A 17971-nucleotide genomic window follows, 5' to 3' on the forward strand; every position below is an offset into this window, starting at 1 on the left:
ATATATTTTTGCTCTCCCTTGTTATATTGATATATATCCATAAAAAAAGCAAGCTTAGCTACACAATTGTATTTCAGACTGGGCTAACACCAAGAGTCAAAGAAGAATTAAAAATAACATGCTTTTAAAAATAGTGTGTGAGACATGCTTAGGAATGGCTCTAGCCTCTCAACTCCCTCTGTATTTGCTTCATATCTCTGCAAGTAGCACAAAATTATTGTGATTTCTGTTTAGCACCTGACTACAAATCCCTCCATGGCAGATTCTTTCAACTCCAAATAGCACAATACTGAAATGGGGAAGGAACTCAATTAGTGTTTGAGGAATTAAAACAATGTAAATATATCAGAAGAATCCCACAATGCTCCCAAATAACAATTTCCTGGCTCTCAAAAGAATGGAAACACTTTGGTTTTAATTTTTGAACATAATAAATTGATGAGTTCACTGGTCATTCAGATTCTATCAATATTGATAGAATATGTACATGATCCATCTGTACATGAATAAATATAAAGTAAACAGAAAGTCTATTCCATAAGCCATATCAGAAGTAATTAAAGGAAGAAGCAAATGTAAATTGAAAAAAATAATTTTAATTGTCAGTGTACAGATAAGGTATGATATTAAGATGTGTTTAGGCAAATATGGAAGGCTTCAGAATGTGAGATAGGGTCACATGAACCTGCTCTTACTTCTTACCTGTCACTGTTCACCAGGATTGTATACTGCTAAAACCATTTTTAAACTAAAATGGTAGGTTAAAAAAAAAAAACTATATATTTCATCTTCATTTATCCAAGCACTCATTAAGTGCCTATTTTGTGCCAAACACAAGGAGGAGGAACTATGGATAATACGATAAAAACATGTGCATTTTATTCTTAAAGAACTCTCTTAATAGGGAAGGATTTTACAAAAAACAACCAGAAGCAGGTTATTACTTACATATTTATGTAAGCTGGTATCTGTTCTAATAGATCCTTTTCTAATTTCCTAACCCCTTGCCAAAACTGACAGAAGTTCACATTAATAAAATGTCCCTTGAGAATTATTTTTAAAATGAATAGCTTTAGCCAAATTTTCAAGAGAAAAGCATTCTTTGGCCAAGGACTTGCATTTCACATTTTAACCTGAACTGAATGTATAATGAAAAACGAATAGTCCATTTATGGAAATGTTGACAGACTTACACCACCATGGATGCAACTACAATGCTGCATTTATTGAAAATTAATGAAGTCCTGAATTTTTATTTATAAAGTGGATATCATTAGTTTTAGATTATTTTCTGCAAGCCAATAGTCAAAATTTAATAAGATGATGTGTACAGATTGCACTGATTTTTACTCTTATCCACTGCTTGCAGACCATGTGCATTTATACCAAAAAACATTTGATATACACTAACTATAAATTATTTCCTTGGAGATCTCTCAGGCATGAAGAAAAAGCCTCTTAAAATAAATTTAAAATATTATATGCTTGATGGTGTATAACCGAAGGTTTAATCTCACTACTAAAGGGGCAGTTACCATGATTTTGCAATAACCCTGCAGACAATAATCAAGACAGCTCCTGTTGTTCTCTCAGTAAAATCTTCGTAAACACAGCATGGATATATTGTAATTTGATATCTGTAAGATCAACAGCTATATCTCATGACAACTCAAAATATAAGATTTTATTCACTATTAAATTGAGCATTTTCCTCAGAAGAAAAAGGAAATATGTTATTTACCAAACATTGTCCTGTTAACTATACATTAACACATTAATAGATATGCTTTCTTTCTCTCTAAAAAAGTGCAGTCCATAAAACAAGTTCTGAAATATAGAAAATTCGATTTTCAAACTTTCAAAAAATTTATCTATGCCATATTTCCATCATTATTTTAAAACAACTGATCCCAATTATTTTTCTACTAGCAATACAGAAAATACTCAGAGCTCTCTGTGACCAGTTACGTTCAAATATGACTAAGTTTATACTTCATGATATTAATATTATTCTAACACTTTTTAAAATGGAGAAACACAAATGTAACAATTTCAAGAAATCAGGGAATATGTAATTCAGAAAAGGTTAAAAAATATACAAATTAATATCAAAGCTACTCAAAATGGAGATAACTAGAAGAATTCAATTTCTGATCTCACAGACACACAAAACCATTTTTTAAATACAAGTAGGTATTTTGACCCCAACAGTATTTCAGAAATATAATAAAACCATCTTTCACTCACCAATGCTGGATTTTCTCTTGGCAGTTAGTGACCACCTGTCATAAAAACAGATAACTATTCATGAAAAAACAGAGCTATGCAAAGAGTAACAAAAATAGTCTATCAGAAAACTAGAACAGTAGCTTTACAGATTTAATAGCATTTCAGCATACATTTTTATTTGTCAAATGCACAGAGATGTGAATGTTAGTTTTTAAGCAGTTCACTTTATCATAACCCTCTAATGCAGGCTGATAACTGCAGAACAAATTACAGCTTTCCAATTCATACTTTGGTACAAAACTCGCTTCATAACTATTAGGTGACATATGATATAAGATAACTAGTATTTTGTACAATCTACAGACCTGTTTTCACTGTTACATATTTTGTAGAATACGCAAATGTTATAAATAACTAGAAACCAATGTAACATCCACATTTCATCAGTAAAAAAAAAAGAAAAAAGAAAAAAATGACAGTAGTGAAAATATTTTATTTTGTCAGTATATCTCCAAATGTTTTCACCTGTAATTTTTATTCTGATGCATTAAAAATGAGTTCAGTGATATTTTTCTACTACATTTCAAGAAGAAATACTTGGGATAAAGAGTTGCTCTGAACAGCTCATTCTTTCCCCAGTGAATTATGATAAAATTTTAAGCACTTCACAGCCAGTTTAAACTAGGTTTATAATACTAAAACCATGGAATTAAGAACAAATGTTATTTTTTTTCCTTTGAGATATTGTAACAGATTCTCAAAATGCTCAAAAACAAAAACCCTAATGAGGATAGGAAAAATATAAATTTTAAAATAGCACTATTTTTGAATCACACTTTAAAATTAATAGTTTTTACAGATTGATAATCACCTAATTTTAAATCACCCATTAATAAAAATTTTAAATAGTAATCTAGCATATCAAAGCACCATTTTAGAGACAGAGAAACTAAGGAATAAAAGCCAAAATGCTAAGGTCACATGAAAAAGACAGCAGTTATGATTTGGTTTGCAACCCACTGTTCTAGTTTAGTTCTAAATACCAATATTGGCTGTGTTCAATGTTGCATCCAAAAATCACGAGATTTTTTTTTGACTTGTCACTAAATTCCTCTATTATAACATTTAATTCCTGAAATAAATGTCCTTCTTTGGTACATTTTAAATACTAAGGCAGTAATCCTGTACCAAAATACATGCTGTAATCAGATACCCAACCATACTACACATTAACTCAGCATAAAAAGTCCATTTTAGAATGAAGATCTCTTAGTAAGTATCAATCACATAGCAACACTTAATAACAGTGGTACTATATAACAGAGTACTGACTTTACATCTGGAAAAGCCAAGCTAAAACTACATCAATCTATTTCACTGTTTCTGATTGGCAGTAATTATAAAATAGACAAACAGAATTAAATGTAAATTAAAAAAAGAAAAAAATCTTCAAGAAATTCATTTTATAAAGTTCCTATTTAATAGCCCCATTAAAAGATGAGACCCAAAACAGTCAGGATGTTTTCCAATACCAATGCATGTGTTTCCAAGCATGAAGTGAGCCAAAAGCACAAAAAGAAAAGCCCTGCAAACCATAAGAGCAGAATGTTCATTAACCTCTACATGATAATCCTTTCATAGCTGCATATTAACTAGTTACATATTCATAATCATTTACATTATTTAAAGGACCTTCGATGAAATTTTCTAGGCTATATCCATTAGTGACGGTGTTAAAGGTTATAGAAGATAGTCTACTTAATGTTTCCAGGAAGCCTTTTTAATTAGTAAATATGTAAATTTGGCACATATGCTTTTTATGTTTAAAAACAAGTCTCTGGTAGGATGGCATGTATTCTTGCCATCACTCCCCACACACACAGTCTATTTTCCACTTTGTTCTAGCCATCCTTTCCTCTACTCCCCTGATCCCTTTTCTTTCCTAAAATAGTCTCCCTAGGAACAGATACTCAAGGGTAGACCAACAAAAATCCATTTCATTAGTTTACAAGAGAAACTTTCAATATCAAAATATTGCTTTTTATTTAAAGTATTTGTTGGTTGTCTTTAAAGTATTTATTAGATGTCTTTAACATCAGAGACACTGCATTAATGCAGACCACAGATGTAATATTTTAGAAATTAGAAAGAAGGAGAACAAAAAAAGACAGATATGAAAATAAATTAATAACCTTCTGATGGTGTGTCTACTATTATATTTTTATACAATTTATGGTCTACCAATTTTCAAAAAGTATTTAAACTCTACAGTTGCACTTATATTCTGAGATGATTTTAACCTGCCAAAGAAAACTTTAGGAAAAATTATATGATTCAAAGTTGAATGTACCTGGGTTTAAAAAACAAAACAAAACACCTTCTTTATTTATCTGTGAAGTAAATTCCAATATATCTTGCTTCTTCTGACAGAGAATTCAGAGTAACTCTTTTAATTATTAAATGAAGTGACCACAAGATAGTGATTCTGGTTCTATCAACAACTGTTGAAAAACAAAGCAAAAAAACAAAAAACATTTCATTGCTCTGTTTACTTCCACAAAACAAAGATAGCTATAAAGGAACAATACTAGTTTTGTTTTAAAGATAATTCTATAAAAATTTTCAAATATTATTCTTTTTTTAAAAAAAGTTTCTGCATCATTTTTATAAAAAATAATTTGATTAATAGGCTTATACTATTAAAATAATTGACCTAGGAAATTCTTCAATATAATGATTGTAAGTCAAGAATTTGTAAATAAAATATGTACTTATGTAGTACTACAGCAATAAGTATCCATGATAAAGAAAACTATGGCCCGATTTACCACTTTTTAAAATACAAACTATCATTGGAAGTACTTATCAACAATAAAGTAGCTACAAAATTATATGATATATTTTCTTTACATCTCCAAAGTGTCCTTTTAAGATTTAGAAAAACGATGGTATATCCCAAGACTTCAAATGATAAATATCAAGGTGCAAACATTTCAATGAGTTAGGTTTAACCTCTTTCTAAAGAGAAGAAACCTGTATTCAGAGATAAAGTAGTTTATCCAATATTATACAACTGTCCAAAAACTGGTAGGAGATGAAAATCAGTTTTAAAACCAGATCTTTAAAATCTCAAAGCCCATACCCCTTTGTATTGGACTGTTTCCAACCCTGACAAAACTTACTGAGTAAAAGAAAGGCAGTTGTTTACATCTATAATCTTTCTTAAAACATTGATTGCTGCTGCTGTTTCTCCTCCACTTCCTCCTTATATAACTAACACTCAAATATAAAGAAGACACTGTCAATAATGTCAGTAAAAGCCAATAAGCTTAAAGTCACCAATTCACTAGTAGAAATCCTTATTTCTTCTGGCCTTTCAACCAAATAAGTAAATATACAAATACCATGTGTGCCCAAGGGGAGGAAGGGAGGAAGGGAGGGGGAATATGTGAATATATGTGTTTGGGGGTGGAGAGCTGGGAAGTAATAAGCTAACCTCATAATCACTCTGACATATAATCACAGTTTTAAGAATTTGTAATAATTAAGGGAGTTAGATGCCCATAATGACCATGATATGAACAATCTACCCAAACAACCTATTTTTCTGTACATCAGGGTCCAGCTAGTATATTGTTACAAAGGGTTAAAATGATATTTGATAAAGGGCTGGGATTCTGGCTCAGCAGTAGAGCACTCTTTGATCCTCAGCACCGCATAAAAATAAATAAATAAAAATAAAGGTATTGTGTCCAACTACAATTTAAATAAATAAATAAAATTATATTTGATAAATTGTGTCCAACTAAAACTAAAATAAATAAGGATTATATTTGATAAATTGTAAGATCAATAAATTATAGAGACAACAGAAATAATAATTTTTTACTGTTTTTCCCCTTAAATTGCTTTTTCAAAATTATTTTATAAAGGAATGAATGAATGATTTAACATGCAATAAGAACTCTAGCACTTATATTTATACTATTTATTTTGGTAAGAGACCACAAGGGGGCATCAACCTATGAGTTTTCCAAGTTAAATACAGTGCCACATAAAAACTAGACTGAAGGAGAAAGTCAAAAAAGGTAAGTATGTTTCTTGATTTTTGATATTTTTCTCAAAAAACATTTCACTTCACTTCTAAAACTTTCCTTACTTTACTGCAATTTCAAATTCTTCATATATGGGTTAATGCATAATATAACAATTTGGAAAATGTACTCATCAAAGCTGTCTAAATTTATATGATTTGCTTCTCTTACTAGACTTTAGTTTCAAGAAAACCATTTCAATGTTAAAAAAAAAATTACATTCTAAATATACTGGAAAGCAAAACTGCTACCAAAAACTAAGTCCAATTACATGAAGCCACATCTTTAAGCACTTAAATGCTATTTTAAAATTTAGCCAGGATAAAATCAAAATGATCATTTTAATCCTGATTTTTGTTTTAGCCCATTTCCTCCTCACCTAAAGCATTCTCAGTATTCTGACCTGGTCTATACAAACATTGGACTATGTCTAAAGTGCTTTGGTACTGTACTGTATTTATTACTACTAATCCCAAGTGTCCTAATTACATACAGTTTTCTCCTACTAGAAATGTTTGAGGTGAGTAGCAATTACATTCAGTGTTAGATAACTCAAAAGTCTGGGATTATTTAAATTAGGTATCAGGAACTTCTAACTGTACTGATTAAAAGCTCTATGAGGTAGAGGCCATGTCTACTTTATTCAACAATATTCACCTAACATATAAGCACATGGTCCCTTTAAAGAAGGACAGATCTATACTCACAAAGCCACAAGTCTGAGGAAATGTTTTTCTCAGTTTATAAAATAATGCACACAAACTAACAAACCATCTGAAACAGAGGCACCGGTTCTTCCTAACTTTTCTTTCAGTACTTCCTTCTAAGCATTTCTATGGTTTACAATTAACAAACACTGACTAAGAAAACTTTAAGCTTCTCACACAGATTAGGAAAAAAATATACCTGTGGAACATTCAAAGAAAACAAGTAATTCATTAAAGAGTAAATACAAATAGAAAAATGGAGGTGGGTATCTTAACTAGTAACAAAAAAGTAAAGTTAAACCAATCTTTAAAATACCATTTTGACTACTTAAAACAGCAAATTTTCATTTAAGACTAAGTAAAATGAAACCAAAAACTAAGAGCCACATGTGGTAGTATATAATTCCAGTTACCAGGAAAGTGAAAAAGAAGATCCCAAGTTCAAGGATAGCCTGGGCTGTGGAATTGTAGGCACACTGGATATAGTTGGAGGAGATAGGTCACTGGAATTGTACCCTCGGAAACTATACCTGGTTGCTGGGGGCTGCCATGAACTGAGAAGCTTTCCTTCACCATACTCTTCCACAAGGATGTTCTGCCTCACCTCAGATCCAAAGCAATGGAGTTAACCAACATAAACTAAAACCTTTGAAAGAGTAGATACAAAACAAAGCTTTCCTCCTCTACCACTGCTTTTCTCAGGTGTTGTCACAGCAACGAAAAGCTAACACAAAGGCAGTTAAGAATTGTCAAGGGCTGGTGTTGTGGCTCAGTGGTAGCGCGCTTGCAGCGCGGGGCCCTGGGTTTGATCCTTAGCACCACATACAATCAAATAAAGGTATTCTGTCCAACTACAACTAAAAAATAAATATTTAAAAAAATTTTGAAAGGAACAAGGATAAAAGAAGCTAAAGATTCAGAGAGGAGAAATGGAGAATTAAGCTAATAAATCTGAGAATGCTTTTTTTCTTGGACAACTGTGGGCATAGGTAAGAAGCTAAGATTACATTGGACCCTAAACAACAACATCTGGGAGACAGAAACAAGCAGAACCTTGGATAGTCTGACAAAGCTATAGAAACAAAGTAAAAGGTATGAGTGGTCTTAACCATACAGTAGGTTTCACAATTTAATGTCAAAGGATTTAAAGCTACGAAGGATAAAAAGCTAAACTAAAAAACTGAAAAGCAGAGCTTAGGATGAAGCAAAAATAAGGAGTTCAAAAGTCTGCCAGAGAAGGTGTCCTTGGTGAACAAATATAGGTTCTTAGAAGAAAGCCCTTGAGCAGCCAAGAGTAGCAGAGTGAAACAACCTCTGAGTGAAACAACCACTCGGTCTTTACTCCTTTCAGTGGCTGCTGGGATTAAGGTGAGGAGCTCATGCTCTCTCTACCTAGCAGAAGACAAGGAAGACAGCACCTTCAGAAGCATATATCAGTCCTAGCATTTAATAAAAACTCACCAGGATTCCAAGATGCTAAGGATCACAAGACTAAATATCAAAAGGAATAAAGAAAAAAACTAATAGAAAACAGAACGATACACATGCAATCTAGATACCAGAGTTAAACTAGGACATTAAAATAACCGTGATTCATATTTTCAAGAAAACACAGGAAATGATGAAATACATGAAAAGAAAGCAAATTCCACTGGAAATCAAAATAAAAGATTCTACAACTGAAGTATCTAAAAACATTTTAATAAATGCTGTTAAAAGGAGATTAAATACGGCGCAAATCACAATCTTTTACCTTGATGGTAGGTCAATAGAAAATATCCAAATTAAAGCCCAGAGTCTTCCCTGGTTAAAAAATAATAATAAGGGCTGGGGATGTGGCTCAAGCGGTAGCGAGCTCGTCTGGCAAGCGTGCGGCCCGGGTTCGATCCTCAGCACCACATACCAACAAAGATGTTGTATCCGCCAACTAAAAAATAAATATTAAAAAAAAATTCTCTCTCTCTCTCCTCTCTCTCCTCTCTCACTCTCTTTAAAAAAAAAATAATAATAATAATAAATTAGAATAAACACATAGCACATTTATTAAAGTATATAGAAAGTATAGAACAAACAAATAAATTATCAGGAAGAAATAACAATAAGGGTTGTCTGATTAATCCAAAGGCCGGGAAAATAAATCGAAAAAAAATAAAAATAAAAACAGGAAGAACATTTAAAAAGTGAAATAGAATCACAATGAGATACCACTTTTCTACTAACATGAGTACCTAGGCTAATAAAATTCATACAGACAGAAAAAGTAGAATTGGGGTTGCCAAGGAATAGTGGAGGGAAAAAGGAGTCATTAATTTAATACTGAGGTTTAGTTCTGCAAGACAAAAAGAAGACCTGGAGATGGATGGCGATTATGACTGATCAACAATGTGAATATAATTAATGTCACTGAGCTTACATTTAGATTGTTAAATGGTTCAATTTTGTTATATATATTTTACTATGATTTTTAAAACAAAATGTCAAATAGAAAAGTGAAAAAATTGATTATTATCCATAATTGACTAATAAAAGGAAGATGTTGACTGTACACTAAAACCACAACTACATGGTATTTATAAGAGATACACTTTGAACACAAATAAATTGAAGTTAAATGAGAAAAACTAATAATAGATCATGAGAAAAAGAAAAAAAAATAAGTTGGTACACACTAGTATCCAACACAACAGAGATTTGAAGGCAAGTGTCATGAGACAAAAAGCATTAAAATGGTAAAAAAAAAAAAAAGATAGACTAGGAAATTATTACAATCCTAAATTTGTCCCATATTCATGGACTAAAAAACCTGATATTGCAAACATGTCAGTAGTTCTCCCCAAATTGATCTTAGATTCAAAGTACTCCAAGCAAAACCCCAGCAGGTTATTTTGTAAATACAGAAAAGCTGGTCCTAAAATATATTCAAAAAAAAAAAAAGATAGTATTATATGTCAAGATCATTGTACTGTCATGTGTAACTAATTAAAACAAATTAAAAAAGAGAGAAAAAAAAGAAATTGATAGTGGGTATATGAAAAAAAAGAAAAAGATAAAGAATAGGTAATTTTGAAGAACAAAGCTAAAGAATTTTACTACCAGATAATGAGAGCTATTAAAATAAGAAATGTGATACTAGTTTACATTATAGGGAAATAATCCAATGAAAAAGAACAGAGAAATAGCTACATATATAAGATTATAATTTGGGAAAAAGACATACTCCATGTACATTATGTTGGCTGCTGAAAGGAAAGCCTCTTTGAAGAAGAGTAACATCATCTACAGGCTATACAATTTTCCAATACAATGTTGGACACCCAATCAAAAGTTACAAGGTACAAAGCAATCTATAAAAACAAGAATAGCTGACAAGAAACCAAGAGGAAAAAAAATACACATTACAAAATAGAGCCTCATTTGATTTCCATATTGCAGTAATAATGTTCCTATAGTTTGGATATGAAATATCCCCCAAAGGCCCATGTGTTAAAGGATTAGTCCCCACCTTGGTGCTAGAAGATGGTAGGAAACTTTTAAGAGATGAGACCTAGTAGAAAGTCTTCCAGACACTGGGAGCATGCCCTTGGAGAAAATCACAGAATAAATATCTCTTCCTCTTTCTTTCACCATTGTCAGGTAAATGTACTCCTCTGCCATGAGCTCCTGTCACATACACTGGGCTGCCACAGATAATAATAGGGCTAATCAATCATGGATTGAAGCTTCTAAAACTATGAGTAAAAATAATCCTTTTCTTTTTATAAGTGGATTTATCTTGGGTATTTTGTTGTAGTAACAGAATGCTAACTAATGCCAGTAAATCTTTATGATTACTACATTCATAAAAATAGAAGAAAGGCTAAAAATGTCAGACAGGGAAGCTAAGTTTTAGAATTTCAAAACATAAAATTTTAGAATTCAAAACATAAATTCTGAAATAAAATACACAACTAGTGTGATTAAGAAGTCAACAGATACACTAGAACAGTAAATTAGTAAACAGAAGAATATATGTCAATAGAAACCACCCAAAGTGGCATACAGAGCAAAAGGAAGATAGAAAACACAGAAAAGACAGAAATAAAAGTAGTGACAAAACATCTAATGTGTACCCAGAATACCAAAAATAGAAGAGAGATTGACAAAAAAATAATAATAATATATGAAGAATGGATAAGAATTTTCAAATTTGGACAAAAGACATCAAATTACAAATTCAAGAAACTACATACTCAAAACAGGCTATAAAAGACAAAGAAACCATATGGAGGCCTATCATAATAGAACACCTGAACACCAAAGAGAGATACCAAAGCAGGCAAAGGGGGGAAAATGCACTAGTTACTCTATGAAGAAAATAATAAGACCTGTATAAGACTCAAAAAAAAAAATGACATAAGTCAAAAGATAAGGTAATGGCATCTTTAAAATACTTAAGGTGTGTGTGTTGGGATGGGGGGGGGGCTGCTAGTTCATAATTAAGTTAAAATGAAGATTGAATACTTAAAACAATAATAATTCTAATATCTTTGGGGTTAAAATACAATACACAAGTGAAGGAGGAATGCTTAATGAAAAACAATTGAACGATTATTTGAATAATTTCAGAACTGGAAAATTTAAAGTAGACCATAAGTAAAGAATCCATACTGTAATCTCCAGAGTAATAACTAAAAGGAAAATAAATTTTAACTATCAAGCTAATCATTTAAAAGATATTTACTAGCTGGGCATGGTGGTGCATGCCTGTAATCCCAGCAATTTTCGAGGCTGAGAAAAAAGGATCACATCTTTGACATGTGATCAACAATTCAGGGAGAATCTGTCTTGAAATAAAAAATAAAAAGGATCGGGGATGTAACTCAGTTGATGTGGTACTGGGGATTAATGCCCAGTTTAAAAAAAGTAATTACTAACATAAAAGATAAAAAGTGTGACAAATGGAAAACATGGCAAAATGAGTAAACTGCAACTAAGTAATAAATGAGATAATTTAATATCTAAATAAATAGATACAAGCTTACAGATTAGAATTGCAAAATAAAAAGCACAATGAGGTAACACCAGGATGCTTACAATTAAAAAGACTAGCAACATAGTAATATTTACTGAAACTTCTGGTATATTATTTTTCAAGTAGAGTCCAAATTAAGATGGTGATCCTTAAGACGGAATATACAGATTATATAAGTAGAAATGACAAAAAAAAAATTAGTGGGGGCTGGGGTTGTGGCTCAGTGGTAGAATGCTTGCCTAGCATGTGTGAGGCACCTGGTTCAATTCTCAGCACTGCATATAAAATAAAATACAGGTCCATTAACAACTAAAAAAATATTTAGAAGAGAAAAAGAAAATTAGTGGTGTTATATTCTTAGTCCATTCAGGATGATTTAATAGAATACCATGAAATGTGTGGTTTACAAAGGAAAAAAAAAAACGTATTTCTTGCAATTCTGAAGGCGAAATCTAAGATCAGAGTATCAAGAAACTCAATGTCTGGTGGTTCATAAATGACACTTTTTTGTATATTCATATGATGATAGGGGCAAGGCAACTCCCTGGGCCTCTTTGAAAAGTGCTCTGATCCCATTATTGAGATCCCTGCCCTCATAACCTAATCCTCTCCCAAAGACCCTACCATATAACACTATAATGTTGGTGAATAGATTTCAACATGTAAATAGCATGTGGTGAGGAATTATACACAAACTTTCAGACCACAGCAAGAAGAGATGAACACTATTCTGGTTTGAATGTTGCCCTGGATTGGGATCAGAATGTATAACAAGTAGATTAGGGACAAAGATGGCAAATTTTAGTTCAAGAGATGGAGCTACCTGTGGACTATCCAAGAAAACTTGCCCAACAAGCAAGAGCCATGGGCACAATGGAGTATATGAGGACATGTAGAGTAAGAAGAGTTGACAACCAATGATGGAAATACAGGAATTATTAAACACTTAAGGAAGAAATTAAAGAGAATAAGTCGAATCAGATACAAATGTAGGAGAACCAGAAAAAAAGCAAAATTAATAAAAGCTCCTAGAGAAGAATTTACCTGGAGCAAACTTCAGAGGTCAAAAAAAGGCAAAAGGGTATAGGAAGTTTCACAAGAAAGAGGATAATAACCTTAGGTAGAGTAATTTCAATGAAAAAAGATGAATGCTGAAACTAGTTCATAAAAGATTGAGAAGCAAAGAATTAGGAGGAGAACAATTATCATACTATATTGTTTCCTATTAATATGTTTCATTTACAAATCAAGTTTCTTGAGGGTAGAAAAGATACCTCATATATTTCTGGATTTAAGATAGTATCTGGCATATAACTTAGTTTTGTCTTTCTTTTCCCCTCCTCTTCAAAAGTACCCATTTTGGGACTAGGATGTGGCTCAGTGGTAGAGAGCTCGCCTAGCATGTGTGGGGCACTGGGTTCAATCCTCAGCACCATCCAAAAAAATAAATAAATAAAATAAAGGTATTGTGTCCAATTAATATATATATATTATATATATATATATATACACACACACACACATATATGCTATATATGCAATATATACTATTTTTTAAAAAAGTACTCACTTATTTACAGTAACACTACACTATTTATAAAATTAAGAAATCAAGTATAAGTTCACAAGTTAATGGGAGTATTCTATTCTACTATCCACTTTAAAAAAAAAAAGTTTTAAAAGAAACACTGCACCCCAACTAGATCATTATCTTAAGGTAGAGCAAATAAGTGAATAAGTGGCAAGATGATTAAAAAAAAAACTAGAAAGAGACAAATCAGGCAATGTAAGGGTCTCAAAGCACATTTTAATGATACTAGGTACAATGAGAAGTTCTCAAAAGATTACAAGCAGGACAGTTACAAAATCACATAATTCAATTTACATTCTTTCTTGGCAGGGGGGTAATGCTGAAGATTGTACATCAGGCTTAATACAAGTTAAGGAGGTGCTCTACAATCGAGCTACACTCCTAGTCCCATTCCTAAAGAGTACTATGAAAAATAAGTAGAAAAGAAATAATTGTGGAACCACCAAAACAAGCCAGTAATTACTGCCTCCAGGTAAGAAATGATAATTTGGAAAATGAGTGTCCACAGAAAAAAAGCCAATCAAGGGAAATTTGCTCCCTAACTTTTATTGTTGTTTTGTTTGTTGTTATTGTTGTTTTGTTTTCGTTTTTATTGAACCCAGGGCCTTGTGCATGCAAGGCAAGCTCCCTAGCTTTTGGATATCATATTCTTCCATTTCTCTTACCTCTATTTACTTAATACTATCAATTAAATTAAGGGTAGCAGTTCTTTGAGAGGTGATTATAAATAGGGATAAAGCTAAACTAATTTACCCTTTGACCCAATAATCTTGCCTTTAGGAATTCTCTTGAAGTCATTTCATAAATGAGAGGCAATATAAGCATAAAGTAATTGAATGAGGCATGATTTGTACTATTCAAGAGGCTGAAAAACCTCCAAATGCCCATCAGTAAGATAAAAGCTGAATATGTGATGGTTACCCATACAATGGAATAGTATACAAGTATAAAAGGGGATAAGAAATCTATAAACCAAAGTAATTTCCAGGTATGTCATTTAATAAGAGGTAAAATAGATGCAACATTTTGTGTAAAAGGGGTGTGGGGTAAGGAAAACAAATGGATTTATTTATTTTTAAAGAGAAAACACAAAGAATAAACCAGAAATAAGAAAAAAAAATCTCTAGGGGAATGTAAGAGCAGGGATGGGAATGAATTACCTCAGTATAATTTTTATATAGTTATGATTTTGAACCATATAAACATCTTATATATTACACAAAATTAAGTGAAAAAGATAAATACTAAAATTCAACACATATAGAAACTGTATAGCAAATTCAAGTTATAACTGCATAAAAAAAAATTCAAGTAACTTTTGGGATTAAAAGCTACACTCCTAAAAAGTTAATTCTGGAAAAGCAAAACTGCAAAGAAATATTGACCTTCTACTTAATATTAAGTTTTGTTGTTGGCAGTAGCATTAATGTAGGTATCCTGGAACTATTTTGTGTAGATTATAAAATAGCAAATGAATAAATATACATGCTATTGAGAACCAAGTTTTTCACTGAGGAAGATTTTTGTGGTAATGAATCAGAATTCAATTTATTAGGATATATATAATCCGAATCCACTGAACCCAATTTTAGTTTTTTAGTTTCTTTCTCAAAGTTTCTTGAGCAGTTCAAAATATTTCATAACCTTTATTCATTCTTAGAGGTCTTCCAAGGAATAAAGAAAAAAATATTTCAGTAATAAAAAAGAATAAAATTTTATTTTTGCAGTTAAAATATGAATACACTGAATCTCTTTATAAGTCTAAGACACTATCAGAACCTAACTGCTATGGATTGAATATGGTTGATCCCTAAAGTTTCATGTACTGACAGCTGGGCCCCTAATGTGGCAGAGTTGAGGTGATGGAACCTTTAAGAGGTAATACAGCTTAAGAAAATGATTAAGGTATGGGGATTCCACCTTCATGAATGGTTTAATGCTATCTTGCTTGTAAGGCCATTCCACATCTTGGTATCTTTTGTATACAGCCAGTTTGCTTCCTGCTTCTCTGCCATATTATGATGAAGGCAATGGGCCCTAGTCAAGACTAGACACTGGCACCACACTATTTTGACTCCCAGTCACGAGAATAATGAGCCAAATAAATCTGTATAAGTTTCCCAGCCTCAAGTATTTTGTTATAATAACACAGACTAAGATACTAGTAATTATATTTTTCTTGCATCTTGCTATATTTCATCACCCCCCAGTAATTATTTCATAATCAATTATTCCTAAGTTTAAAAAAAGAAGTAAATAATAAGAAAATGAACCGGAACAGTGGGGCACACCAGTAATCCCAGCAGCTCCAGAATCTGAGGCAGGAAGATTACAAATTCAAAGCCTGCTTTAGCAACTTAGCAAGATCCTGTCTCAAAATAACAAATGAGGGGAAAAAAGAGGGCCTAGACATGTGGCTCAGTGATTATGCACCCCAGGATTCAACTCCTAGTACCCCTCCAAAAAATACAGAAAAAAATGAAATTATCTAGAAGGATAAAGTAATCAACAGTAAAGCATCATCCTTTAGTTTTCTTATTGCATTGCACAAAGCACTGCATCTCTCAAGAAAATATAAGACTGGAGAGACCATCTTTATAGTCTACTTGGTTTTTAATATATATAGTTGAGAATTCAGAATTTTTCATTTTCTGCCCATAAAGGCAAAGAGAAGAAAAGTGACAGAGGAAGACACTTCACAACCATTAAACAATATAAATTTTAAAAAAAAAATAGCATTTTTTACCATACGAATTATTTTTATTTTTTTAGTCATACATGACAGCAGAATGTATTTTGACATATAATACATACATGGAACGTACATACATCAATCATACTGTCTATTCTATTCTGCTGTCCTTCCTATCCTCCCTACTCCTCCCCTCCTCTCCCATCTTTTCTCTGTATCCAATCTAATGTGACACACTTTTTTTTTCCCTCATCACAACATCATATATGTATTCTGTATAACAATGAGGTTCTCCTTCCATCTTCGGTGAAACTCCCCTTCTCCCTCTTTTTCCCTCCCACCTCTCTTCCCTATTTAGTGGTAGTCTTCTTCTCATGCTCTTCCTCTCTATCCCATTTTGAATCACCCCCCTTATATCAGAGAAGACATTCGGCATTTGTTTTTTAGGGATTGGCTAACTTCACTTAGCATAATCTGCTCTAATGCCATCCATTTGCCTGCAAATGCCATGATCTTGTTATTTTTTAGTGCTGAGTAATATTCCATTGTGTATAAATGCCACATTTTTTTAATCCATTCATATATTGAAGGGCATCTAGGTTGGTTCCACAATCTAGCTATTGTAAATTGTGCTGCTATAAACATTGATGTGGCTGTGTCCCTGTGTATGCTCTTTTTAGGTCTTTTGGGTATAGTCCGAGAAGGGGAATAGCTGGGTCAAATGGTGGTTCCATTCCCAGCTTTCCAAGGAATCTCCATACTGCTTTCCAAATTGGCTGCACCAATTTGCAGTCCCACCAGCAATGTATGAGTGTACCTTTTTCCCCCACATCCTCGCCAGCACTTATTGTTGTTTGACTTCATAATGGCTGCCATTCTTATTGGAGTGAGATGGTATCTTAGAGCAGTTTTAATTTGCATTTCTCTGATTGCTAGAGATGATGAGCATTTTTTCATGTATTTGTTGATTAATTTTATATCCTCTTCTGAGAAGTTTCTGTTCAAGACCTTGGCCAATTTATTGATTGGGTTATTTGCTTTTTTGGAAACAATAGCATTTTTAACCAGTACTGCTCAACAGTAATTTCTTTGATAGGAAATCTTCAATATCAACATTGTCCAAGTAAACAGCAGTTAATCATCAAATATGGCTAATGGGCACTTGAAATATGGCTACTATGACTAAGAAAATGAATTTTTAAATTCTACTGAATTTTAACTATTTGAATTTAAATTCAAGTGGAAAAGACATATGTGGTTAGTAAAAACCATATTGAATAGCCCAACAAGACACTAATGACAATGGTGAAAATCACAGTATAAATTAAGTTTCAGATTATAAGTCTTCAGATGACAATACTTTGAATGAATTTTATTAAATTCAATAATGAGCAATATATGAAAATTAACTCAAAGTGAATCAATGACCTAAATATGAGAGATAAAACCATAAAATTCTTGGAATAAAACATCTCTGAGACTTTGGATTTGGCAATGAAAACTTAGAATCTGACACCAAAACCATGAGCAATTAAAAAAAAAATAGATAAACTGGATTTCATCAAAATTAGAAACTTTGGGGGCTGGGAATGTGGCTCAAGAGGTAGCGCGCTCTCCTGGCATGCGTGCGGCCCGGGTTCGATCCTC

The 17971-nt window shown here is 32.2% G+C and overlaps 1 protein-coding gene across 2 annotated transcripts in view; it reads right to left on the reverse strand.

Moving 5' to 3' along the window:
• The window catches only part of Uri1 (URI1 prefoldin like chaperone), a 66237-nt gene that overhangs the window by 37685 nt on the left and 10581 nt on the right, over window positions 1–17971 (reverse strand). Inside the window, exon 2 of one of the 2 annotated variants that reach the window (XM_078032230.1) lies at window positions 2248–2282. The exons of the other annotated variant lie outside the window; for it this stretch is intronic. Within the exon in view, the coding sequence (XP_077888356.1) occupies window positions 2248–2282 (35 nt within the window). The remainder of the gene's footprint in view (window positions 1–2247; window positions 2283–17971) is intronic. 2 annotated transcript variants of the gene reach the window in all.

The sequence above is a fragment of the Ictidomys tridecemlineatus genome, chromosome 15, assembly GCF_052094955.1.
Source record: "Ictidomys tridecemlineatus isolate mIctTri1 chromosome 15, mIctTri1.hap1, whole genome shotgun sequence".
NCBI classification, from domain to species: Eukaryota; Metazoa; Chordata; class Mammalia; order Rodentia; family Sciuridae; genus Ictidomys; species Ictidomys tridecemlineatus.